The sequence below is a fragment of the Phalacrocorax carbo genome, chromosome 1, assembly GCF_963921805.1.
Source record: "Phalacrocorax carbo chromosome 1, bPhaCar2.1, whole genome shotgun sequence".
In the NCBI taxonomy this organism is placed as follows: Eukaryota; Metazoa; Chordata; class Aves; order Suliformes; family Phalacrocoracidae; genus Phalacrocorax; species Phalacrocorax carbo.
In genome coordinates this window covers 93,979,252-94,006,196 of record NC_087513.1, presented here as the reverse complement: position 1 = coordinate 94,006,196, position 26,945 = coordinate 93,979,252, and the positions used below count along the sequence as shown (strand labels likewise).

Here is a 26,945-nt window from a genome sequence, read left to right as displayed (position 1 = left end):
AGCAGTATCAAGAGGATCCAGCACTGCATTACTGCCTAACTATTGCACAGTCTTGCGAGTGTGTGGCCCTGCTTTTGACTCCTGGTGGTCTTGGCTTATGATTTGTTTTGAGCTACCTGCAGCTGGAGTATTATGTCTGTCATTCAAGATACCTGTGAGATCTACATAAAGCAAATCATGAAAACCACAGGCTTATATTTCACATATTTACAAGTTTCTAACTCCAGTTAGGGAAGGTAGACAAGGAAATATTCTCTGAAAAAGTCCGGGTTGATCTGAAAGTTTCCTGTGAATGCTTTGCAGGCTGTGATTTTGAAAAGTAGCAGGTTTTTGAATGCAGGTAGAGCGATACCTCTGGCACCCAGAAAGCGGCAAACACTTTGGGAACTTTTTTCTTGAAAACTGATGATCTGAAAGTGTACAGAACGCAAATCTGAAGTCCCTGTAGAGCAAATGAAAGTGTGGTGTTAATATTTTGCTAATAAAACCAGAAAAGGTTAGTCAATATTATCTGACTTGAAAAACAACTACAAAACAATTTTCACTAACCACTAACAATGAAATTAATACCTTGAAACACAAGAATTACTTTCAATAGGAAAATTATTCCATGTAACTATGGATTTGCAACTACAGTCGCTTCATTTGCACATTGCAATGGGTTAGCTAACACTTGTATTATTACCCTCTGCTGGATAGGGTGAAGGTAAGAGCTGCTTGAGTATGCCATAAGCAGTAAATGTGGCTGGTGTGCCCTATCACCAATACAAGTGGACACAAACGGAGGGAAGCAGGACTTTGAAATTTCTATACCGGTCCTTCTAAATTCTCATTTTAAGTGTTAGTCAGGACTATCCTGAGTTAAAAAATAATGAGGGCTCATGGTTTTAAATTGGTGGATCTGTGTTCTGCCTCTGTTCATGATTTCAGTTTTAAATCACAGGTATAATCCATCCACCAGTATAGTAATAATCATTTCAGGACTTCTTGCATGGAGACTTTGCAGCTCTGATCTCCGCTGGTGTATAGGCCCTCAGTTTTCAGTACATCAAACCGACAGTAAACAACTTAATATTTAGGCATAAGTGGATTTTCTCATGTCCAATTAGCTGTTTTGTAGAAAATATTCGGCGGCGTAATAGTGAATGAGCCATTACTACAAATACTTCATATGCCCCATATGAATATAAGTCCAAGAATCCAGCAGGGTCATGGGACAAAAAGAGACAGGTGCTTTCCTGCAGGCTTCTATCCAGAATCATTGTGAAGCCATGAAGCTCTAGTTACCTTCCTGGGACTCTCCCACAACTGATGCAGAAGTTTTTTCCTGATATTCACTCTGAATATAATTTTATATACGATTTAGTACAAGAGAAGCCACTCAGACAGGAAAGCCTTTTCAGTGGTGACCTTGAAATAAAATCCCACGTTGATTTGCACAATGAGAAAAGTGTTGAGTGACAGACAAGAAGGATAGTATCCCTTCCTGAACAAAAATTCTGAATCCCTGTAACTGCTTTCCAACAAGCTCCCAGAATGTACCAAGCTATAGAACAAATAAAGTCAACACCTTTTTTTCCATTATCTCAATTATTAGTCTCAGAATTGCTAAATACTTTACCTGGGTAGCATTCAAAAGGCAGAACAGATAGCTGAAAACAAGACTTGTTTCTTCATGACTTATTAACATGAGGTAGCCTATTGTCCAGGTGATTCCAAGCACTACAACTATAGAGATAGTACCAATCATTTTTTTCATAAATGAATCCTTTTTATTCCTAGAAACACACACCAAAAAGTTATTAAGTCTTTTTCTATACCATTCAATATCTTTTGAGTTTTAAACTTTCTATTTTATTTATTCAGGGCTATAGTGCAAAGACGTGTTATTCAAGTGAGTTGAGCACACACGCCTCCCTACACATGTCTGAGTTATCATCCAGAGAAGAAATCCAGAAAAAGAAATCTATTCAAGCTTATCAGAATAATCCATGTTTGGAATATGTAGCTTGGATGTATATTTCTTTAACAAAAAAGTGAAGATTGCCAAGGCAACAATAAGCATTGAAAATTAATACATTAGCTATTATAAGCTTTTTAGAACAGTTAAAACTTCAATCCAAATGTGCTCAAGTTTCAACATAAGAACAAGCTGCCAATGAAGTTTGGATATCCAATTTCTCTCAAGCCTGAGAGGAGCCAGTGATAAGGTATTATGGTTTGCGCCAGCCATGAAAATTGTACGTAAAAGGAATGAAGAAATAATGTAAAGTTTTGTTGAACAGATCTGTTCTGTGTGATTAATAAAAATTAAAGCAATTCCCTTTTAAGTAATATGATGTACACTGCAGAGTTCGCAACACGTGGCCTATAACAATAGGTGTAATGCTGATGTAAAACTGAGCAAGTAAATCTGCTTCAGAGTTGCCAGAGAACTGGCCTGACATTCAGATGTGTGGAGAAATTAATAGTTCTCATTTGGCTGGACCCAGCTCTGCTTTCTCTTACATTGATTTAAATTGGGGATTGCCTTCATTGAAGTCAAGTTGAGTGACACTGCAACAAAAAAAAAAAAAAGGGGACAAAAGCCTGAAATGTGTTCATTGATGTGCACTTGAACAGAGCCTGACCCATTGCAACAATGGAATTAACTGCCTTAAGTGTACATTGCTTTAAAGCAAAGAGATTGTCAAAAATCTGAGCTTGTGACAGGAAAGTCTGAGCTGGCGACAAGAGACAGAGGAATACATTTGCTGAAAGATCTGAGGAGTCCTTCTCACCTTGTCAAATTCTCGTTCTTCTTCCATATCACAGAGACTGTGATCTTGATGAAGGTTATAATGTTAAACAGAAGTATGAGCGCTACTGGCAAAAGGAATGACCACAACATAGGCTTTTGCATGCCAAAATTCTGATTTTGATCCAGTGCTGCAAGCCAGCAACTTTTAATATAAAAAGAAGCCATTTCAAAAGATTTGTTAGACACATTATTCAGAATACAGGAACACAGCAAAATAATATTCCACTTTTCGTCCTGAAAGACCTCATAGGGCTTTCTAGGTCATGTTAACCTATCTCAGAAAGGCAACCATTCCTTGAGAGCTGAGGGCTTTCAATCATGCTTCTCTTTCTCCAGGGAATGCAAAATGACTTATCAAACAAACTGCATAGAGAAATATAATAAGGTGCGATATAACTAACCAAATAGATATCTGGCCATCATATGCAAGTTTGTCTTTAGAGTATATATTATCATAGAGCTAAAGAGTAATAGGGGAGATCTCAGGGATGAAGGCTGAAACAAAAACAGGGGCAACTTCAGGAGGACAGGGTTATCCTGCAATAATTTTTTCCTCTTGTCTTCATTGCCAAATAATCTCAAGTTGGAAGTCAACACTCCTTAAATGAGTATCATGAGGTGGCCACCATGTGGAAGGGGGTTTGTGTTTACGTTTCTGAAAGAAGTCCACCTTGGCTCTGTATCATCCACTGTCGCCAAGGGACATCTTGTGCCTGACAGCCTGCTTTGACATATGGGCACTCGAATGCAAATACCAAAAACATAGGGTAAATAGGGATACAGTTTTGTTGGCCAGAAAGATTTTAAATAAATGGGAGGATTAAGTTTAGGTACTGAAATGCAGTTATGTGCTTAAATGAAGGTCTTGAATTTCAGTTAGGCTGAGAGCACCTACAGCTTCCATTTAAAGTCACAGGTGATCTTGCAGGAGGATTCAAGGCAGGTGTCGATCCAGTGCCTGAAATCCTTAGTGAGAAGAAACTGCAATTCCTTACAGTGAATGTTTAGCTTGAGTGAAGAGTTTTTTCTTTTAAGTACTTAGATATACAAAATAGTATACTGACAATAAACCTAAAATTGTATTAATAATAAGCCATCACAAAAGGTGTGGGATATCAAGTATTGTAATAAAACATGAACTTACAATTCTTCCTGCCGGTAGTTTAAAGCTTTTCCTTCTCTGTAAGTAGCTCCAAGTGTTATTGCAACTACTACAGCAGGGATCCCTAATTAACAGGAGAGACATTAGCGATTTATTGTTCAGTTGTTTAGGTATACCTTACCTCCCTTCCACACAAATAGCTTCTTGCCTTCTAAAACCCATAGATTTTAAGAGCTCTGTTTCATCTGCCTTGCACTAAGCTAAGTGGGTTTTCTATAGCCTAGTGAAAAGGTAGAACTGAGGGTCATGAGCACTATTTGTCTGGGAAAGCTCATGTCCCTGGCTTGCTGGTTTTTGCCATTGAAGAACTTCAATGCAGCTTCCAGAGGCAACACCAAAGGTGAGAGAAAACTCTTTCCTGTGCTGTACTGACTCCCTCATCACAGCTGTGCAATCCTACCCTCTTGTCAGCAGTGGGAAAGTAATTTAAGAAAAATTCCTTACATTCCATACCAGATTGATGCAGAGGGTAAATTTTGCCATCCAAGAAGCATGGCAGTGAGGGGTTGCCTCCTTGACGCCTTTGCTTTGCTTCTTGTCTTCCATGCCTCCTGCCTACCAGCTGGAATAGTCTGAGTGGAACATCTCATGGGAAGGAGTCTCCCACATGTGTTTTTGTCTGGGAAATAAGCATGCTTCTTAAAGTCTTTTACTGTTCTCTCCCTCCTTCAGCCCTGCTACTGATCTTCCAGACTGCCAAGTATTTGCTGTGCTCTCAAAGGAGGTCTGAAAAGCAATGAATCATAATCATGCAATTTCAGGCATATGTAACTAGTGACAGGACGCAGTGAAGAACCTAATGCTGTGCTATCATGCAAACATACATGCAGCACAGTGACACATATCCAGGTAGCTTTCACCAAACATTTTCTGGCTCGCATATGCAGTCCGAACTCTAAAAGTTTTAGAGGAGTTGCCTCTACTTCCACCCAAATGCAAAACATAATAATAAAAAGATACCAGGATCTAAAACTGCTTGGTAGGTACCATTGGAAACAGCAGACCACACAAGATGAATATATAACGTGGAAGAGGCAGGTATCACTGCGTGCTGTATTTTAAGAGTTTCTTGAACAAAGCTGAGATTTTTACTTTACCTAGTGGGCATCTGTCTGCATTCTTCAGACATCCAGGTAGTTCCCTCTCAGGTTGCAGTGTTGCTGCTAACTGCTGTACTGTCTTAAGATTGTACTCTTTGCTTATTAATAAATAATATGTGACAAATAATGTCAGTCAGTCCTTGCTTTTTGGATGCATGCAAGGGTCTGGCTGAGGTCATGAGGAATCTCAGAGGCATCTAAATGAAGAATTTGAGTCCCTGTATGCAATCACCATATCTGAAGGATTTTTCTTTACTTAGTTGACAGAAACAGATTGTTGAATGCCCTTGATTACTGTGAAAATTTCTCCTGCATGCAACAGACCTACATTGCTGTGCTAGTGAACAAGCTATCAGTTTCAGTGCCCTAACAGGACAATGAAAACAAGCTCAGCTTATATTAGTAGTGTAAGCAGTAACAGGAGATTAGTTATTAAATCATGTTGCACTAAACCAGTGGCTGATTATAATTGCTCTCAACCGATCTATTATCTTTACAACTCTCCCTGAATGTACTATGTACTGATACTTTGGTAAGAGTTGCCGTATATATGACTTTAAATCTTACCCCATCCAATTACTGACATGGTGACAAGGAAGTGTCCAGGCAGGGGCTTCGTGGCTCTAAGCAGCACTAAGTACAGCTGTGCAGAATTGAGTGCTGTCCACATAAACGTCGCCAACAAAAAATAGTGCAGTAGGGCAGCCACGACCATGCACCAGGAGTCTGCAGGAGGATCTACCATGTCAGATGTGAGTAAGGTGTTACTGGCAGTATCATAAGGAAGGTTTTGCTGGTAGTAGCTGATGGTATCATTGCTGTGGTTCCTGGCATTTTGGTTTTCAATTCCAGAGATGAAGATGATGTTAAAAGTGAGCATAGAGAAACAGAGACTCACTAACATCCACATTATAGATGGCTTTTGAGTTTTCCTATTGGTAGGAATACATTTAGGAGAAAAAAGTAGAGCAAAATAAGAAAAATATTTCTTCATTTCCATTGATATTAAAAGCAGGCTAGATTGTGCAGTCTTTAATACAGACAGAAAACAAAGCAATAACTTGTTTGCAGAATTCTACACCTTCATTACTCCAGACAACTTCCCAAATGCATCAGTTTTGTCTGATTTCAACTAGAACAGAGAATACCCAGCACCTTTTACGACTGGGCCCTTTCCAACAACAGTTGGGATGCATTTTCTTTTTTCCACTCTGCTTCTTTTAGATGCCTTTTCTTCAGTGTTAAGAGGTGGAATAGCTTAAGACAAGTATTTCCAAACATGCCTCAAGGTAAAAGAGAATAATAAGCCTCCACTTCCAAAAGCTGTCTTATAGATGCATTTAAAAGGCAGAGTCTGGAAGCTCCTACAACCTTAATTACATTGACCTTGACAGAATTGCTGCAAATCTATGTTAGTGCAAGCGGGATGAGAAACATGTATTCATCTACAATAACGGCAGCTCTGTTGGGGTGACTTTGCTCCTCGTTCAAGGGGGAATCACATGACACCAATAATCACAGGCACGTCTATCAAGCAAGTCTGGTGCAATTGTATTTGAATTAAGTCACTCTCAATAAAATTGTAGCAGAAGCAGTGTACATAACCTACACCGCTGTGTAATCACAGTGCTTTGAAATCATTTGTTCTCTACAGACATTTTATAAACAGAAAGCAACAGAGTGTAGAAACTAATAAATAGGCAACAGAAAGCAGAGTAACACTTAAATAGGATATCAAGAAGAGGACCTGAGGAGTGATGTATGTGCTTCTACATGAATGCTAAAAGTCTAAGCAGTAAGACAGTGGGCTGAAAGAACTAGCTTTAAATGAAGACACCAACATAACAGGCATGTTGGTAACTGGTAATACCAGGGTATAGGGCAAACAGGAAAATAAGAAGGGGGTCATACTGGCGGTGGAATACTGGTTTACATTTTTAAAACTGAATACTAAGTGAGAGGAATGAACTAAACACCTCAACATGTAGCATGGATTGACACAGCAACATTCAGTGCTGGGTGTGTGTTGTCCACTGCCTGGCCAGGGCAGTAAGAGATGTCAGTGTGGCAGCGGGGAACATGAAACGCAACAGAAATGGCAGACTGCCTTTACCCAGCGTAGACGGGACAGATGTCACTCAAGGATATAACCCAGAGATCAAATTTTTAGATATGATGATGGGAGCCCATGGTAAAATGATCAGCCCTTTACTTAATCCTCAGTAGCACACGCTGCCTGCTTTATTATCTTACAGCTGGTGAGCTGCCCTGTCAAAGCGATGGAAAGATTTTTATCGTCAGCAGCCACGCCCAGTGTTTCCTACAAAAGGCTTGGCCTTTTACCAGACTCGGCTCTTCCAGACTCTGTTTATCATTACTTTTCAAATCTCACATTTCTGAAGGTGAATTTATTGAATGATAACAATATATATAGATACCCTCACATTAAAAGATTAACATTAACAGAAAGCGTAAAGTTTCATCTAGGTGAGTGGCATGGCTGAGACCTCATGTGTCTTCACTTTCACCAGTAAGCCGCGCTTACTTCCCAAGCTATGCTACATGATTAGCTCTTTTTTGTTTTAATATTATTTGATGATCAGTAATATTGCAATATGTTCTAAACTGGATACTCTCTTTGATTTCCTCAAACTATATAAAGAACAAAATACATAACTTAGTGTAAAATACTTGCAGTTTTTCATCTTCACTCTTACCTAGTGAATATTTGAAACAAAATGGTAATGACCAGACCAGCAATGGACAATCCAACACCAATGTAAGAAATATACTCCAAAGGCTTTGCATATTTATATTTTATCTGAAAGGCCTAGAAAAGAAATTGTATCAGTTATGAGATGAGAAGACATACTTTTCCTTCTAAAATTTGTGTTTCTAGTTGCACATAGACATGACGATGTTTTAGTAAAGCTATGACTGTTGATAGCCACTGCCAAAATTTTCAGCTCACACAAAATTATTCCGGACCTCAAAAGTAGAGAAGCTTGTGAAGAACTCAAAAATGAGATTTAACATTGTCAATCAATTATTTAGTAAAAGAGCATATTAAATTATTCATAACAGAATTCAAGGTGACACAGACTGGAAAGAGTAGCTTTAACTTTTCGTACTGATGTAAATTCTGAATTTTGACTTCCAAGGACTTTTGGTTGACAGCTGACTGAACATGAGCCAGCAGTGTGCCCAGGTGGCCAAGAGGGCCAACAGCATCCTGGCTTGTATCAAGGAATAGCGTGGCCAGCAGGAGCAGGGAGGTGATCGTGCCCCTGTACTTGGCACTGGTGAGGCCACACCTTGAATACTGTGTTCAGTTTTGGGCTCCTCACTACAAGGACATTGAGGTGCTGGAGCGTGTCCAGAGAGGGGCAATAAAGCTGGTGAAGGGTCTGGAAGAAAAGTCTTACAACCAGCGGCTGAGGGAGCTGGGGTTGTTTAGTCTGGAAAAAAGGAGGCTGAGGGGAGACCTTATCGCTCTCTACAACTACCTGAAAGGAGGTTGTAGCGAGGTGGGGGTCGGTCTCTTCTCTCAAGTAACAAGTGACAGGATGAGAGATAATGGCCTTAAGCTGCGCTAAGGGAAGTTTAGATTGGACGTTAGGAAATATTACTTCATTGAAAGGGTTGTCAGGGGTTGGAACAAGATGCCCAGGGAAGTGGTTGAGTCACCTGACCTGCAGGTATTTAAAAGATATTTGGATGTGGTACTTAGGGACATGGTTTAGTGGTGGACTTGGTAGTTTTAGGTTAACGGTTGGACTTGATGATCTGATCTTAATGGTCTTTTTCAACCTAAAGGATTCTGTGACTCTAGTCTATGATTCTATAAGGTCTAAGGTAAGATGTTGTAAAGAGTCACAAATCAAAACCAGTCTTTTTTTATATAGTGACAAAAAAGCAGCAAGTAAATGTAAACATATTCAGTGAAACAGAAATACTGTTGTCTTTGCATAAACAGATGGGAATCTTCTCTTAGAATATAGTCATTTTATGCAATAAGGTCATCCATAAGGGAAATACAGAAACAAGTAAATATTACAAATATGGAAATGCAGTTCTAGGAGGACAGAATAAAAAGAAACTCTGAAATCCTGTCACTCCTGAAGTCAATGACCACAGATATGTGATTTTACCCAGGGAGTGCATTGTTTAGAGAAGCTGAAACAAAACTGAAAGAACAACGAACGTTAGAGACAGTCATTCCCAAGTAGTCTTGCTAGTACAAAAAGGCAATATATAAAACTTAGTGATAGCGAGGTTAATATTTACAGCGTGACTGCTTTTTATAAACATATAAGCAAAGGAAGTAGTTAAAGCTAAGTATTTTGACTTATTTACCCAACAGAAGGCAGTGCCACAACTAAAACAGATCCCAGGCTACTCTACTGTTTGTCTTGGGGCACTTAAGGGTTTAGGCATACACTCATTTAACAACCAGCTGCAGCAATAGAGGTGCAGAGATGGAGGCTACCACAGCTGAGCAAGGGGAATTAATTGTGCCAGCACTTCCCTGCTGCTGGAGCGCAAAGGCAGGTGGGTGCAGGCAGAATTTGTGCCAGAGGAAGCCAGGACTTGCCAATACACTTGGCTTTCCAGCAGCCTGGGGACAACTTGCATGTCCCAGTTTGCCAGCTCTGCCACATGTCAAAAACAAGTACATGGGGACATCTTAAACTCCTGTGCCTTCTAGCTCAACGCGCCTACACCCTTACATCGGCATGCTGGTCTTACAGTTGAAAACAACTGAACAAATGAAAAATAAACCTAAACTCTTCCCATTCAAGACAGGACAATGCCCTACCATCAGGACAGCAAAATTAGCAGTGTGATTACACCTGCATCTCAAGAACTGGTCTCTTCCTTTTGCACAGCCAGCGGTGCTCCAGTCGTTGACAGTATAGTCCCAAAAGACACAGGCATGATCACGCAGCTGAAGTTTGGATGTGTTGTACTACAGATTGGGATTGTAAAGAGAAAAAGAGGCTAAAGATACATAAACAGATATGCACCATCTGAAAGGGAAGCTGACAGCTACTAAGGGATTTAGAGAATTTCCAGTAAACCTAATGAACAATGTCAATAACAGCATGATTTGGCATTTTGAACTTATTTTGAGTGCCTTTCTCAGTCAGGATTGCAAATTAAATTACTCATTTCTGTGAATTATTCAGGTAATTACGGTTCAGATGCACATTGACTAGGAATTAAGCTACTGCCAAATGAATTCTGCGTAAGCCAAACAACAGCTTTCAGATATTAGTAGCATTAAACTACTGCCAACCAGAGCTGAATCCACACTGTAACATGAAACAAACAATGATAAATGCTGTGAACCATTCCCTCCCCTCCTGCAGCACGGCGATGCTCATGCAGTCCTATGTCAAGCTGTGTGCGGTCATTTTCAGACAACATACTTCTGCAGGGTACTGCGATTAGAACTGCTTTTTAATAAGCAATGAGCAGCTTGAAGTGCAAATAAGTAGTGAAAACAACTATTCATGGTGCTAGATAGTTCAATTAAAAATGAGGAGCAACAGCAGGAGTAAAAAAATCAATCATAAGATAACACATTTCCCAGATAATTTAACTGTATGGCTCCATGATGATGATTTCTGATTTATAATCAGTAATGTATTTGAGCTTAAATTTGAGCTTAAAACCTTTGTTAAATATTGTAAGAAGAAGCCAACTACTGTTTTCTGGAGAAATCATGCTAAACATGAGCACATATTACCTAAAAATTCTGTTATTTGGGCAAATGAGCACTCCCATAGAGCATTTCCTGCAAGAAAGCAGTAGCATCTGAAATCAGTTCCCAGGGAGGAAGTCAAAACAAAACACACAATGATTTTAACTGGAAGCAAGAGTTAAAAGATAGTATGGAAAATGAACACTCCCCACATTGGTAGGTGTATTGGGCTATGCCAGTTATGTTGACTTCTTCTCGTTTTCAAAATTTTTTATAGTCTTCTGGAAAGAAAGATTGTCCTCCAGGGACGTGGCTTTTTTCATGCTTGATGTAGGATTAATCTACCCTAGAGAGAATCCACTCAGTTATAACGTTTTGTGGAATACAGTTTTGCTTGCAAACATCCTAGTTTAGCAGTACTGAGTCAGTAACATCGGATGCTAAATACAAAAGTTGAAAAATGTTTTCTATGCCATGTTATCTAAATACCCTTCAGTTATGTCACCTATACACCCCGCAAACTCTATTGCCAGAAATCAAGGCTGAAAAACACCATCTGCTTGAGTATCATTCCCTAAGTCCTGAAGACAGGTAATAGGACAAGGGCAGCCTCTGGTTCAAACTGAACATGGCATTTCTTATGGAGGCTTACCTTGGGACTGAAGGCTATTTCAACACCGCTGTTTTTGCCACCATCAATGTTGCCAGAGACAATTTGTTTAGAGAAAGTACTGCGACTCTGTTAAGTCCTTGACTGGAAAGGTTTGTCATTTTGATACAGGACAAAGCCAACTCTTCCATTGTCTGATGAACCTTTGTGAAGCAAACAGAGAAGTAGGTATGGGTAGCAGATATCAGAGAAGCTGGTGTCTTTGAAAAAGCCTACACTATGCTGTTTCACACATCCGGTATTTACAGCAGATTTTTTGTTTAGATATTTATTTATAATCCATTTGAGAAGTAGAGAACAGCTTCTCTTCTCATGAATCTCAAGGGAATCATCTTCAATTTTTGCTGAGGTGGAGTGTGAAAATAATTATTACCCTTCCCCTAATTTCATTTGTGGGGAAAAGTACTGGTAATGAGGAAAATAATATCCTAAATCACAATATATACACACACTCCAAATGGCCAGGCTTTTAATAACACTAAATAAGAAATAGTAACACCAGGGACATTTACAGTTAGTAGGAAGGTTGAGGATAAAAGAGGTTGGCTGGACTTTTGCCTTCAGATACAACTTTTGTTCTCCATTTCTTTTGCACTTTTCTACCAAAGTTATTTAAATCACTAGTCTTAATTGTTGTTTAACTGAGGAAGCAAAAATTCTGATTCATATAATGGATTTTATTCTTGATTTTATACTTCTTATTCAAGATCAAGAAACACTGATCTGATCTCTCTCTGATTTGATCATCAAGAGAGACTAAAGTAACTTTATGTGTACAAAATGTCACAATTGTGCGTTTAATATTGAAAAAATCTATTTTTTTAAGACAAGCTGTGCATTCAATTTAGCACTCTTGAGGGAAGTGTTATGATATACAGGCATTATGACAAAGGCTTTAATTACATGATCACCCTTTTTTTTCCACAAGATTGTTGTCTGAAACAGTGAACAGAAAGGACAGTGACCAGTTAATGAGCTATTCATTGGGGTTTTTTATTGTCATTGCTGGGTGTGTGAGGCTACCTGATTTATCTCTTTGAGTCTTTTCTAACCCGGGTGAGAGGACTGAATTATTTATTTCCCTGTGGGCTTGCAAGGGAACAATGTTCAGCATTATGATGTTTAAGCACTCCACAAACTTCACTTTCATTATACTCTTGTACTGTGATGTCTTAGTATTACTGTCACTATACAGAGAAACTGAGGGCAAGTTTGCTGGTTTGAGCTGCCCAGTCTGAAACTCTTGTGATTTTAGCATGTCACAGAAATGCATGTGTTCAAAGCTCAGTTCCCCCACACCCACTGGCTTCTGCAGCAATTGAAGCAGAGGAACTATAAACTTTTTTATTCTCTCCTGGGTGACACCAATTTGTCCTCTCAGCACTGCAGAGTGTACGTAATGGACATCTGGGAAAATCCTGTGTGACCATGCCATTAAAGACTAGCCTAGTATGTAGATGTGAGGGTGTGTATGTCCTGGCTGACACCTGACAGTAGTAGTAATTTTAGTTGAAAGAGTTGATGTCTTTGGGTTTCAGGAAAGGTGTGTATGTACTAGCTCTTGATCTTATGTCAGTAAGGGTATGGTCAAAGACTCATTGCATTCTCAATTTTAGAAAACAAAATAAAAAGTCCCAAACACCACGCATTAATCTGTAAATAAGATTATCCATCTCATTTGACATGTGCATTTCTTGTACCACAATATGGCATCAGCATGCATAAAAAGCAACATGTATTTGTTTATATTGGCTAAGGGCTTTTTTTCCAAAGGAGATTTTTAGTGTATATTCATTCAAAATTTTCCCAGGAACAGTTTTCAGTAGAAGAAAGAACTTACTGTTATTTATAATGTTGAACAGTATCTGAACTTCAGTACTGAGGTCACCAATAAGCCCAGGGACATTTTCCCATATTTCTAGTTTTGTTGGCTGATAATATCCCAGTGCTCTATCTGCAAAAATTAGCAGTGGGTGCATTAGGATTCATGGTACATGCCACCTTGTCCAGCTAAATCCAACAACACACAGAGACTTACCTCTCTGTGCCAAAAACAGAATCGTAGAGGAGGTTAATTTCAGTGGAGCAGACTGGATGGCAATGTTGGGCTGCGAGATGTTGCCAGTCAAAGAAAATTCCTCCATCGTTTTTGTGAGGCTGCATTGAAATAGTGAGTGGGAAAAAAAGTTACCATTATTTGTTATTATACAACTACAGGTTCAGTTTCTGAGCTTCCTCTCTGATTTGGTCCTCCAGTGGGAACTGCTCCTCATTCCCTATCCTACTCCTTTCTCCAAAGCAGAAAAATCCAGCCAAACTTGTTTATGTTGGTATAAATCTATTGAATCAATGAAATTGCATATTGGAGTTGAAGACTGAAAATGTTTTGACATGTCTGTAAACCGCTTTCATCCTGAAACAGAAGGGAAAATGCAGTTTACTACATCTAAAAAAAATGGCAAAAGCTAAAGTTACCTTGTTGTAACATTGACAAGATTATTGTGGTAGAATTCTGTTCCATTGGCATCCAGGAGTTGACTCACTGTAGCCATTACTGCCACAGATGCCTGAAATAAGCAATAAAAAAGGTAATATTCAAATGCAATTGAAATAAATCACCCTGTCTGCTACGTAGTGGATGGATAAAGTAAGAACACTTAATAAGCATTGCTTGAAAGTACACACAACAGAGTAAATGAAGTACAGGGTGCCATTCAAGGGAGCACAAGCTTTGCGCCAATGGGTTTGTAAATACCACACTTTCTTTAATTTAGACAGTAAAGATTAAATTATGAACTTAAACATCAAATGATGCTCATATTAGAATTTCAGACAGATGCAAGTCTAAAGAGCTGATAAGAAACATTTGCACTCAGCTCTGAGAACGGGCGCAGCAGTGATTCCACAAGTATGCACTCAAGGCCACTTAAATAACTCTGCTAAATGACAAATTAATTAATTTGGTCGTGCTGTTATGTACTGTTAAGAGGAAGGAGAGTGTTCCTTTTGCTGGTAGATGGGGGGGACAGAATTCGCATCGCAAATATTAAGCCACAAAAGTCTTACTTTAGTCTTAATAAGCCTCACCTGAGAATCTTCTGAAACATTTGGCTTTTTCAGAATCTGCACTGCGATGTTCGCAGCAGCAGAGATGTTCTGTGTGGTCAGTTGGTCTGGAATGGAGGTGAGGATTTGAATGTTACTTGCAATAGCTGAAACATTGCTGGAGTCTGCAGTTTCAACCCGTTAGGAAAATGCCATTCAACAAAAAGAAAATGAGAAAAGGAAAAAGAGTCATCACTTTTATAACATTCTCACATAAAACCAAAATATACAAGTAGTTGGTGGTCTAAATTGTTTCTGTTCATGTCAAGTGTGTGGCATTTGCAAATTCTCCCTAGGGAATGATTTCATGGACTCACAGAGTAGCTTGGGTTGGAATGGAACCCTGGAGGTCCCCTAACACAGCAGGGCCAGCTGAGACCAGGCTGCTCAGGGGCTCACTTTGAATAGCTGCAACCTCCCTCAGAAACCTGCTTGTGTTTGACCAGCTTCAAGGGGAAAAATTTTCTCATATCTAATTGGAATTTGCCGTGTTGCCACTTGCCTCCATTGCCGCTCATCCTAAAACTGCACGCATTGACGAAAAGCCTGACCCCATCGTTCTCCACACCTTGCCCTGAGGTAGCTGTAGACAGCAGCAGGACCTCACCCTTGCCTGGAGGTCATTGAACTTCTGAGCCTATAAACTCCTGTACACCTTTCACTATTCCTTAAATAACCAGAACAGCATTTTTTGAAAAGCCATCAGAGTAACTTGAGAAATGTCATCCAGAATAATTGTGCTTTTCAGCACAGTGCTCATAACCTGCACCAAGAACATTATCCTCACTTCAGTACACTGTATATAGTGTCGCTTGGAATAAATGTGGAAGAAAACCCAAAGAAAATATTCTGATGCTGGAGATATTAATAAAAATTGTTAGAAGCACTGGTTGGGTCTAGTTTGAGCCAGTTAGCCCTTAATGGGCAGAACATAAATGTCTGTAGTATCTTAAGAGTCTAAACACAAAAAAAGATGAGGCATTAGCTGCATGTTATATGAAGGCATAGCTAGGTAATAATAGGACCTAAAGAAATGGAAAAGTTGCTAAACATCAGGACAATTTCCTTTGTAGGCTATGGAAACCAACTAAACAGTGTATCGAGTCATCCCTTTTCTAATCCCGTCAATGAATAGCTTAAATGAATACCTTCAATAACTGAATTGTTCTCAAATTGGGAAGCTATTAAAATCAAGATTAATTCAATCATACAGCTTTGAAGTGTTTATAAAGCTTGGAATGGTAGGAAAGAAAGGTGAATGTGTTGCATGGGGGAATGAAATTTGCATTTATAATTACTGAAGATGATATTATTTGACTTGAAAACATTTGCATACACACCATGAACAAACAGTACCTCGTGAACGCCTAGAACGACTATTCTTACTACTGACTTTTAGCACGACCTTGTATTCACAGTAAATAGTTGTATTTAAAAGGAGTAAAATCCTTTTAAACCTGGGCTCTGGATCATTAGCGTGAAAACCTTTCCTCCCATTTCCCATCAGTCACCTTTGCACCCCGAGCTGCCCTGAGCTCACTAGATGGCAGCACGACATCACAACTCGTAACAAACCGCCAAATTACTAATGGCAGCAGAATAACCTTATGTTGCACTCTTATGTTGTATCTTATTAGCATTAGAAATAGCTACTGCTAATATTATAAATTCCTTCAGAGAAGATTTGACATTTGAATCATTTAGTGAAGACTGTGTACTGGGAAAGTATAATATTGAGCTCAAGGGCTTCCCATCAAAGGATTCAGGCAGGTGGAGCTTGTGTTGAAGGTACAGGATACAAACAAAAATGCATGATGAAGGGATTTTGCTAATTTAAAGGGTCTCTAACTGGGTTGGGGGTTTTTTGGTTGGTTGTTTTTTTTTTTCAACTGGGACTGGTGATAAGGAAACAAAGCACGGAAGAAGAATGTCTGTAACATGCTTAGTCATGTTCAGCTCTCCATGTTTTGTAGATATGGCAGAGCTGAGCTGTAAAGCAAGGCCTAGGGGTTTATGGATTTTCTCAGGAAGAGTTTGTCATTCATGCAAGAAAGTTTGAGTTTGAATTCTTGAGGACAGAACTGTTTTGTCTGTGTTCAGCTGACCGCAGGACTGAATGGAAAGGCTTCACTCTTAATCCTTCTTGATGTGTCAGTGTCAGCACCACTTTGTTCCCTCATGCCAGCCTTCTCCAAATCCTTTCCACTTTCTTGCCAATTTGGTATCCTCGGTTGGCATCTCTTCCATTCAGAGGTGTTTGCTGTGAACTGGGAACCTGACTGAGGAAATTGCAGGCCAGTTAAGAAATATGAAATGGGATGCTGTGTTCAGGCAAACCCAAGCAAAACAAAATAATCACCGTTGGAATTTCAGGCCATTTGCAAAGCAGGCACATGCCAAGAATGGCACTGAAAAAGGTTTTGGTCATTCCTTTTGCCTTCTGCAAAGTTTTAAGAAATGGAACACATCTATTTTCTCCCTTAATATGCTAACAGTTTCTTTTCCTTGGGATGATGCAGAATCTCAGACACTGTTTAAATAGTAATTTAAGATTACCTGTGATGCTAGGGAGTCCAGATTTTCATTACAATTCAGAATTTTGGGGGACTCTAAAGTAGGAGTTCTCCTTTCTCTGGTACACTTCCAGATTGCTATTGAAGTGTTACCTGTAATTTTGTAAAAGCAGAAAGATATACATTTAGTACAGAAGCACTCACTCACATGCACATGACCTCATTGGGAATTAAAACTGTAGTGCGGGTGTGACACCCTGTCCAGTGTTATTTTCTGTTTGCGTATAAAATATTCTAATGCTAAATAGTAGGATATAAATAGATTATTTTTCTATCAAAAGGCGGTTCAGGAGCAGATATTAACTGACTCTCAGCCCAGTCCCAGACAGGCACGAATACGACTCGGCATGTGTACCTTAAATTCTGTGTGTCTGGGGTAGAAATCTGTGTGGAAGGGTTTGCGCTCCTGTTGCCTGAGCTATGCTGTTCTGGCTTCAAACACCAGCCTCTCCTCTGGTCTAATAATTGGACATCTTTCACAAACCTTACATTTACTTTTGAGAAGTAGAAGTGAAAGGAAAGAAACACATACCATTCACAGTATCAGGTTTGCATTTTTCTTTGGAGTTGCCATATTTACCCACTATAATCCGTTCAAAAGTAAGGTTTTTTACAATGCTTTCAGAAATGCTCACTTTGTAAGTACTGGCTTCAGAGAAATTAACTGCACAGAAGAAAAAAAAATATATCTAGATCAAATATTTTTAGTACCAGGACCAATTTTCAAAAATAAAATAGTATTGAGAAAATAGAAGCTCATCGAATCTTTAACCCTAAAGTAACTAACAGCAGTTGGGTAAATCTTGTCTAAACCCAATCTGCTAGACTGCTACAAGTGATATTTATGAAGTCACTGAAACCCTAAAGGCCCATACTTTTTGCCATCTCTCCTATTTTCACTGCCTTGGTCCTATAAAAATCTGTAAAAGATTAAAAAGCTCCAATTCCAGAGTCTTGTTACCCAGGCAGAAATCAGATTTGGTAACCTAATGCCACAGAATACATCGGGGCAAAATTACACATTTGCTCCCAATGGGGCTTGGACAATTAATGGCAGATGGTCCTTTGGTGACTCTGAACCACAATGGGTCGGATGCAGCTTCTGGCACAGGAAGCTGCTGCCCTGCTGCCTGCTGGAATGGGACAGGGTGGCCACCCCAAACCCTACATCTTGTCTAAGCATCTGCTACTGGCTACGTCTAAAGGCAGGATGATGATCTCAGTGAACCTGTGACCTGACCCAGTACGGCAGCCTATTACAGTCTCATGTCATGCCATACCACTATAACTTAATACAAATGTACCTTGCAATGCTGCAAACCCCTGAAAAGAATACTGCAGCACACTGGCAGAAAATTTTTGCTTCGTCTTAGGACTTGCAACGTTCTGGTTTTGCTAACTTTTGCTAATTCAGACCACATTTCAGCTGACTGTGTCCCATTAGTAGGGCTGAGTCAGAGCAGCGTACTTATGGTCAGGGTCCTGAGGGGGGCTCAGGAGACCTGGGGTGTTCTCTGTGTTCTGGCACGGGCTTCTTTGCCAAGTCACGTAACTTTCTGTGGGTCTTGTTTTCTATAGGGTCTCAGTTTCCCATGACACAATGATACATGCCTTCTGTAGAAATGGTTATGACCAATTAAGGATGCATGACTCTGCAAAGATTAGATTAGATCTGCCTTATAACACCATACCTGAACTTCGCTTGCCAGGAGGTAATTAGCAGGGCAAGGTGTCTCAAAAAATGTGAGGTGGCAGGAACCTCTGGAGACCGTCTAGGCCAGAGGCTCCACATCCTCACTGGGAAACATGTTCCAGTGATATGCCACCTTTCTAACCAAAACATTTCTCTTCATGCTCAATCTCAATCTTTCAAACTGCAATTTATGACTGCTGCCCCTTGCTTTACCTTCTGGTGCTAATGAGAAGACAGTTTGGATTCAATGGTTTTTGCAACTCCCACTCAGTTATCTGGAGGCTGCCCTCAGCCTCCTCCTCTTCAGCACAGTGAACAAGCCCATCTCCCTCAAATGCTCCCTGTAGGCCACCTGTCCCAGGCCCCTCACCATCCTCACAGCATCCTGCTGGACCCTCACCAGTTTCTCCAAGTCTTTTTAGACTGGGGTGCAGGGGGCAAAATGAAGCACATCTTTCCTGGTGGTGCCTCACCAATGCCAGGAAGGGGAGGGTAACAGTGTCTGTCAACCTGTCTCCCTTCACACAGCACCACTGCTCTGCCTTCTTTGTAATGAACACACACTGTTGGCTCATATTGAACTTGGCATCCACTGTCACTCCCAGGTACCTTCCAGCAGGGCTGCTCCTCAGCCAGCAAGCTCCGGCTTTGTACCAATGTCCCTGGCACTGATCTCGGCACTTATCATTGTAGGACACTGTGAGGCTTCTGTTGGCATGATCCTCAGGTTTCTCAAGGTTCTTCTGCATTGAAGCTCTGCTATTAATGGTGTCAACAATACCTCTGCCCCACACCAAGTTTAGTATTGTCTGCAGATTTGCTGAGATGGCATGCTGTGTCATCTTTCAGGTCTTTAATGAAGACATGAAATTATACTGGCCTGAGTATCAACTGGCAAGTTACTCTACTTTTACAGTATTCCAATCAAGTCACTGACCACTACCCTTTGAGCTTGACGAACTAATTTTCAACCCAGCTAATGGTTCATTCACCCAACCCATGTGTCTTCACCTACCAAAGAAGAAAGCTGAGTAGGTGATGTGAAAGGCAGCTCTAAAATCAAGGGGTATTATATGTTGCTCTTCTGTTGTCTATATAGCCAGTTATTTCATACAGAAGGCAGTCGGATTGGTCGGACAAGATTTTCCCTTTGTAAATCCATGCTGTTCCTGATTATCTTCTTGTCTTTTATATGCATGGAAATAGACTCCAAGAGGATGTGCTCCATAGTACTTCTAGGGCCTGAAGTAAGCCTGACCCCCTCCTTGCCTTTCTTAGAAGTGGGCATAATGTTGGCCTTTTTTCAGTTCTCTGTGGCCTCCCTTGATCGCCTTGGTGACAGATAGCAGCCCTACAGTGACATCAGCCAGCTCTTTCAGCAGTCTTGAATGAATCCTGTCTAGACCCATGCATTTGAATACTTTTGTGGTGATCCTGCCTTCCTTCTGACAGATGAAAGCCAGGAATAAGTTGCTACATTAATGTATTAATATGTATTCCTTCATACATAAGTACCTATTCAGGACTTATTTTTTGTCTTTCTAGTTACTCAAGCCTTGATCTGAAAGTGTTTTGGGCTGGCTTATGTATATATCTATACTACTTGCTTTTGGAATTACTAAAGAGAGTCCATCTGAAATAAAAATTTTTGGTGCTTTTTTCCCCACTGATGCAAGTTTCAAATTATTGCAAATATTCTGACTTCAGTAGAATTCCTCCAGAATTTAAAAAACAAAAAACAAAAAAAAAACCAAAAACCCAAATAAACCACAAGTAGGAAGAAAACCAGGCCCTGTGTCATGATCTGTGAAGGAAAGTAACCATGACATAATGTACAAAAGGAATTAAATATGAGCCAACTGGAAATTTTCCATCACCATTGGAACAAAAGTAATTGGTTTACAAAAATTGTCCACCCTATATGCCCTGCTCTCTCCCACTGGCAATAAGCCAGATCACCTCCTCTATATCCCCAACACCTTTAGCACTATGTTCCCACAGATTTTATACCCCATAATGCCTTGGCCTCTGTGTCCTACAACCATCTTTAGATTCCCAGTACATAACATACACATCTTTATTGTGTTAGCTGGTCAAGAGGAGACAAATATCATGGGTAATTTAGAGCTGTGCATCTTAGTGGCAAGACTTAATTGACTGGCCATGTGGCTCCCACCTCCTCCCCACTGCTGGCATAAAAGTCTCCTTCCCTTCAGTGAGGTATTTACAGGATTGGTCTTCTGTAGTCAGCTAGTGATATGTGCAAAACTCATAGGATCTCAAGACCTTTAAGGCCTGTAACAGTCTAGTGAATTTAGTTGAAATTGGTCAGCAACTTAAAATTGCCAGGAAGGTGGAACAACAGACAGATGGGGAGTATAAAGGTTCCTTAGGAAAACAGTAAAATTCAGATTTTGTAAATTCAATAATATTTGTTATTACTTCAAGTTAATGATGCCTGCCCAAACATTTTTACCTCATGTATTTTAATAACTACAATAATTAAAATCTATTCTTTAAGGCAATTCACAGCAAATCAAATACAGAATACCAAAGGAGTGAACGTAGGGAATTAGAGTCATCATAATATATTGTTTCCAGTGCTGAAAGCCCAGTCATGATTATTTTATTTAAGCCAACTTCTCTGAAACCTTTTGCCCAAATGTTCCATCATGAGCCCATCCAATCTGTCATTGTCTGTCAGATGTGCTATCCATCCTGTCATAAGGGAAATGACATGGGAGACCTGAAGTTTCCATCTACCTAGCAGTCTTCACTAAGAATGTTTTCCTGGATAAGTAGCAGATCTTTCGACATCCTTTTGACCAAATATATGACAAAGACGCAGCTGACACATGACGGTGTATCCGTGTGTCACACTGGCCACAGTGTGGGTTGTTGGCTTGGAAAGCATGAGGTGGGTATCTTACCAGCTCTGGAGATACTGCGGCTCAGTGAGCCAGCACCCTCCCAGCATCAGCTGGGAGCACCCGCTCCAGTTATGGCAGTGCAGAGATGCCATGCTGCAGCAGAGGGGACTGAAAAGGGAGTCAACCAGGCCAGTGCTATGCCAGGTGTAGGAAATTTGACTCATCCAAAACCATTGCCAGTGGCAGCAGAAACAGAGGGCAGGCATTGTCCTGCAGGGTGCTGAGCTAGATGGTCTTCCTTAAACACTGGCAGATCCAGACACAGCAATACTGCCCACTGAGGTCCAAATCAGATTTTCAAGTCACTGTGATGTTCAAACAGAGGAATTTAAACAAAAGCCAAATTGGCTAGAATCAGGCCACAGACAGTTGAAATCTGTAATGTCTTCCCCAGATATATTACTAATTCAACAGAGCGGGTGAAGGATACAGCCTCATCTAGCAAGAAGAGCCACATCTCTGCTTGCAGATCCGACCCTGATGAGCAGGTCTTGGCAGTGGAGGGTGGGGGGATCAGGGGCCTCCTGAAGCAGACAGGTTCCCAGAAATTATGCCAGCTGCTCATGCTGCCTGGCTTGTACTGACCTATCTCACAAAGAGACCCCACCAACTCCTCTGAGCACATGCAGGCTCCATCCCAACAGACACCACCGTTGAGGCAGAAGCACGGAGGTACCACAGATTCTGTAGTGTCTGTGTAAATAAAGAATCAAGAGATACATATATATATATACACACACACACACATATTAATATGTGTGTAAAAACACATATCTATCTCATTTGATGGAGGAAAGAAACAAACATGATTTATTTGAATCTTCAACCAAAAAATGTTCAGCTAACAAATAGACATGACCCACAGTCTCACCCATGTACTCAGTCAGTGGTCCCATGTGCCGTCAAGGCTTTCAAACACGAATTTGCATTCCCACAACAATGTAGTTGGAAACAGTTTTGTGCAGCTGCTGGACAAGCAGGAGTGATGGTGTGGGCCTCCAGACTGCTACAAGCTCAAGCTGTTGAACCCCTGAAAAGCCCAAATTACTTCTGCAGGATTTCACAGGAGCAAGAAGGTAAAACAGGGCTACAGATTCCCAGTGCTGGGGGATCCAGAATGGTAACAAGCACATGGCTAATCACACATCCCAGAATCAGAGATACTGTGATTTAAGATAGGCATTATAAGATAAAGCAGATAGAAACCCATGCCCCAGTCTCAGCCATAGCACTCCAGGATGGGTGCTGATTTTTATTCTGTCTTTTGGCAGAAATAGTGGGGTTTGTTTGAAGCAGTCATTGCACAGGCTGCCGCAGCTTCAGGAAACAAAAAAACCATGGTATAAGCAATAGCGGAGAAATTGTGGATCTTAGAAATTTCTCAATATACCATTATATTTGCTGTGTTCAGCAAGCCCTGAAAATGTTAAGATTTCTTTAAAAAGAGACTGACAAATCTTGAATGAAAAGGGGTATTCTGCAGCAGAAATTGCAACAGGGAAAGGGTTGATGGACCTCAGGCTCTGAAAGATGGGTCCAAGACCTGGGGGATCTTCATGGACCAAGGCACCCTAACAGTCAATTTCACATAGTCCCTAACTGAAGGATGGAGTTGGAATCCCTTCCCATAAGTTCATGGTGGAAATTGCATGCCTGCGCACTGGGTGAATTGTATGCCTTGAAATAATTCAGAAAACTGGAGTTGAGGACTGCCATTTGATCTGACATTTTAGTGCCTGTGTTTTGAGGTGCTGACAAATAGAGTAAAGCCAGAAAATTCAAAAGCAAACAGTGCTGTCAGGAACACATGTGCTATTGTATATTTCTAATGTTCTCACTGAACTAAAAAGATTGCCTAACTTCTTACTCTTTAATGGGATTCATATAACTGGAAGATTATTGCAAACTATAGGGGATGTGCCACGTGGCAGGGGTAATTCTGTTCTTGGCACACATCGCTCATCTTTTGCTCATGTTGTTGCTATTTAGCCGTTGTGTTTCAGGCTGTCTCAGCTACATTACAGCCAGATGTCTATGATGATAGAGGAATAACATCTATGTGTCGCTAGGTAATGTCTCCACTAGCCATCAGCTTTTCAAAACACATTGTCTTTCATTGGAAACCTTACAGAAAGGAATGGAAAACTCCTCCAGCAACTGAGATCTGGGTGGCCCAAGCTAAGCAGCTGCGGGAACGGCTGTGTCTGGGGGAGGTGGGTCCCTGCTTGGGGAGCTGTTGCCCAGCAGCCCAGCAGCTCTGGCTAACCTGGCATGCACATGTGTGTGGCACATGGGGCCTTGTGGCAGAGGAGTGACACTGGGGCTCAGCCACTTGCTTTGGATTGGGAGCCTGGGAACCCACAAAATACTGGGGAACCTGCAGCACAGCTCCAAACCTCTGTCTTGCTTGGTGAACACGTGCCCGAAGTAGCCAGGCAGAAGGTGATGCAGCAGGGTAATCTGGCACAGAGGATCCCAAAACCAGGGAGGGAGCGGCGCTGCCCTGCAGATGCAGACGCTGGGCTGCCTGCCGAGGAGCCAGGCAGGGGAGAGGCGGGGGCAGCCTCGGGTGGGAGCAGTGGTGGCAACATATCCACAGCTGGGCTAGGGTGTTGGGGTTTGGCTTTGGCACTGTTAGTCACAGGCTGCAAAAGGAGTGCAGGGAAAGGGAAAGGTGAAAAGGAAGACAGGGCTGACCCTCCTTTGAAAGCGGTAAAACAGAAAAGCACAAAGCTGTGAGGTAAAAAGTCCAGTGTTTACCCCTGGAGGTGATGCCTTACAGCCCATGCAGCAAAGAGCAGGTGCCAGCAAACAGCATCAGCCTTACCTTTGCCTTCCCCAGAGTCCCTCTGTTGATACAGAGTCCCTCTGTAACAACAATGTGACACTGGTGGGATCTGTAAATGCTGGTTGAAACTGTGGCTCTGTTTAGTGCTTCCTGGTAACCTTTCTTAGCCTACTGTTCAAGGTCTCATGTACCATTGCAAAGAGGGTTGTTTTGGCTTGTTTTTTTCAGAGACCTGCAAAAAGACCTGCATCTTTCACAATATGAATTCCCGAGCTGACTAATGCAGTCATATCTATCCCACGTGCAGTAAAACTCATCAGGCTCCAGTAATTGTGGCATTAGCTTAAAATCATGGGGTTCTTCTGGTTTTATTTTGAGATTCAGAAGACATCATCTTTTTATTTGTGTTTAGCTTTTTAGTTTTGTAGACATTAATCATCAAAAGAATCACGTAGATTTTCACCATTTATATTTTTAAACTAAAACTAAAAGATTCTTGCATAATACTATGTCATCACAAACTATTGGGGTTTTTTAATCAATCATCGTGAGGACTGCTAATGCTAACACTTGTGGTTGAAGTTTGAATAAAGACAAAACACTACCACTATGCACAACAAGGAAGATATCAGATGGGTGTGGAGGTATTCTCCAGCCCTGAAGTAGCTGCAGTTTAGATCTAGCTCCTAACAGCGAGTTTGCCTGCAACTGTGTAAGCCCTAGACATAAGCGGAGGTATCCCCAAGTTGCACTGAAAGTTAACTCCCATCTCATCTGGGATTAGCTCCATCAAGTCAAACAAAGCACAGGGCATATAGTTATATTAGTAAAGGCAGATTATGACTGACATATGTTAAATAATTGCTGTTTACTTGTATGCCATTTCTTGGGCTTGGGTATGTTCCATCCCTACAAACATCTGATAAATCTCTTGAAGTAAATATAACGCAGTGTATCCTCATATAAACTTTTCCCTAGGCTTCTTGGTCTCCAATCATGTCTGACTGACTCTCTGCTAGACAAGCAGCCAGGATTATCTGATTCTTTCTATGAATTTTGAATATAGGTCCATGCATAATTTTGTACCATGTCAATATAATGGGTATTTTGCTGAGAGGAAACACTGACCAGACTTCTCCTCCAAGTTTGTGCACAGAAGTGTCCTATGAGGGTGCATTGTTCTGATTTTCAGGTATAGAATATGCAAACCAATATCTCCAATATTCTTTCAACAAATTTTTCTATAATGCAAGGTGTAATGAAAACATGAACAGATACTATACAGCATGTTTGCGGATATGCCTGCAAGCATATAACATATGTAAAGCTAAATATTTCCTCTTTAAAATATAATTCACTAGACTAGCTACAGGTTTATTTTTGTCTTTTGAAAAATAAATCAGATTTCTTCCAGAAGAGTGAGAAAATTTCAAGACATTTCTCAAAGCTCTGCCAGAGTAATCATGTACAACGTAAACATGTTATAAGGAAAATACTCCAGAGACTGTTTGCTGTCTTATTCTGGTTTACAGCAGAATGCAAAGTTTGGGGTACTCCTTTAAACATCAGTGTAAGAAGAAAGATGGTTCTACCTAAGAATTGTACAGCATGGATGTCATAACATTTACCAGCAGTTGTGTTTAAAAACTTAAGGAAAGGAAAAAGAACCCAAAGAGCTCAAAGAGAGCTCAAATGGGGTAGAATTATATTTCTTACCTGTTTTAAACCTGAGGACAAGCTGCCAAATACAGGGTGCCCAAAGGGTCACAGTCACTACACAACAGGTAATTCCAACCAATAATCTGTCCCAGTGGAGTGAAGGCATGTTGTGGCGCAGACTGCCTGCTCTGCTATAAAATGGTATTATACATTCATAACCTTGTGATGGATAAACCATTAACTACTTTTCTACTGCTAAAACTTTAACCTGTTCTGTTCCACTTAGGAAAAAAAGAATTTGGTGGCGCAGTAACACACCATTATTTTTATAATTTTCCATCTGATAAAACATTTCGCTTATCAAGGCATTAAATGTCATGTCTTCTACTTCCTATAGGAAAATGTCCCAGATCAGACACCCAGCTACATTTATACTGACAAGGGCTAAAGCCTGTTATTTGAGGGCATGGCATGGCTCAGAACCATGCCAGTGAACTCTCTTCCTTCCAAGCAAGGCATTCCCATGTATTTTATATATATATATATATATATATATATATATATATATAGCCTCCCAGGAACTGACTCTGGTCCTCAAACTAGACCTGCACGTGGTCTGAGGAGTTCTGGCTGGCATGGGCCAAAACCATGCCAGGCAGCACTCCAGCACCTGAAGGATTAGTCCTGTTGTGTGGCCTTGTTTCTTTTGCTAGCACAGCCATAACCGCTGGGCTGCAGTGGGGAGGCCAGGCAGGACC

General features: G+C 40.7%; 1 protein-coding gene across 1 annotated transcript; it reads right to left on the bottom strand.

The window, feature by feature from the left end:
• Nucleotides 1-217: 217 nt before the first annotated feature.
• Nucleotides 218-26,353, bottom strand: ADGRG7 (adhesion G protein-coupled receptor G7). Its single transcript, XM_064442810.1, is given in 16 exon segments — nucleotides 218-442; nucleotides 1,622-1,778; nucleotides 2,781-2,942; nucleotides 3,945-4,026; nucleotides 5,630-5,994; nucleotides 7,780-7,892; nucleotides 9,882-10,031; nucleotides 11,422-11,582; nucleotides 13,280-13,393; nucleotides 13,478-13,596; nucleotides 13,915-14,006; nucleotides 14,527-14,684; nucleotides 17,091-17,210; nucleotides 17,650-17,781; nucleotides 22,326-22,433; nucleotides 26,245-26,353. Coding segments are annotated over 16 exon segments (2,367 nt in total).
• Between the last annotated feature and the right edge of the window lie 592 nt (nucleotides 26,354-26,945).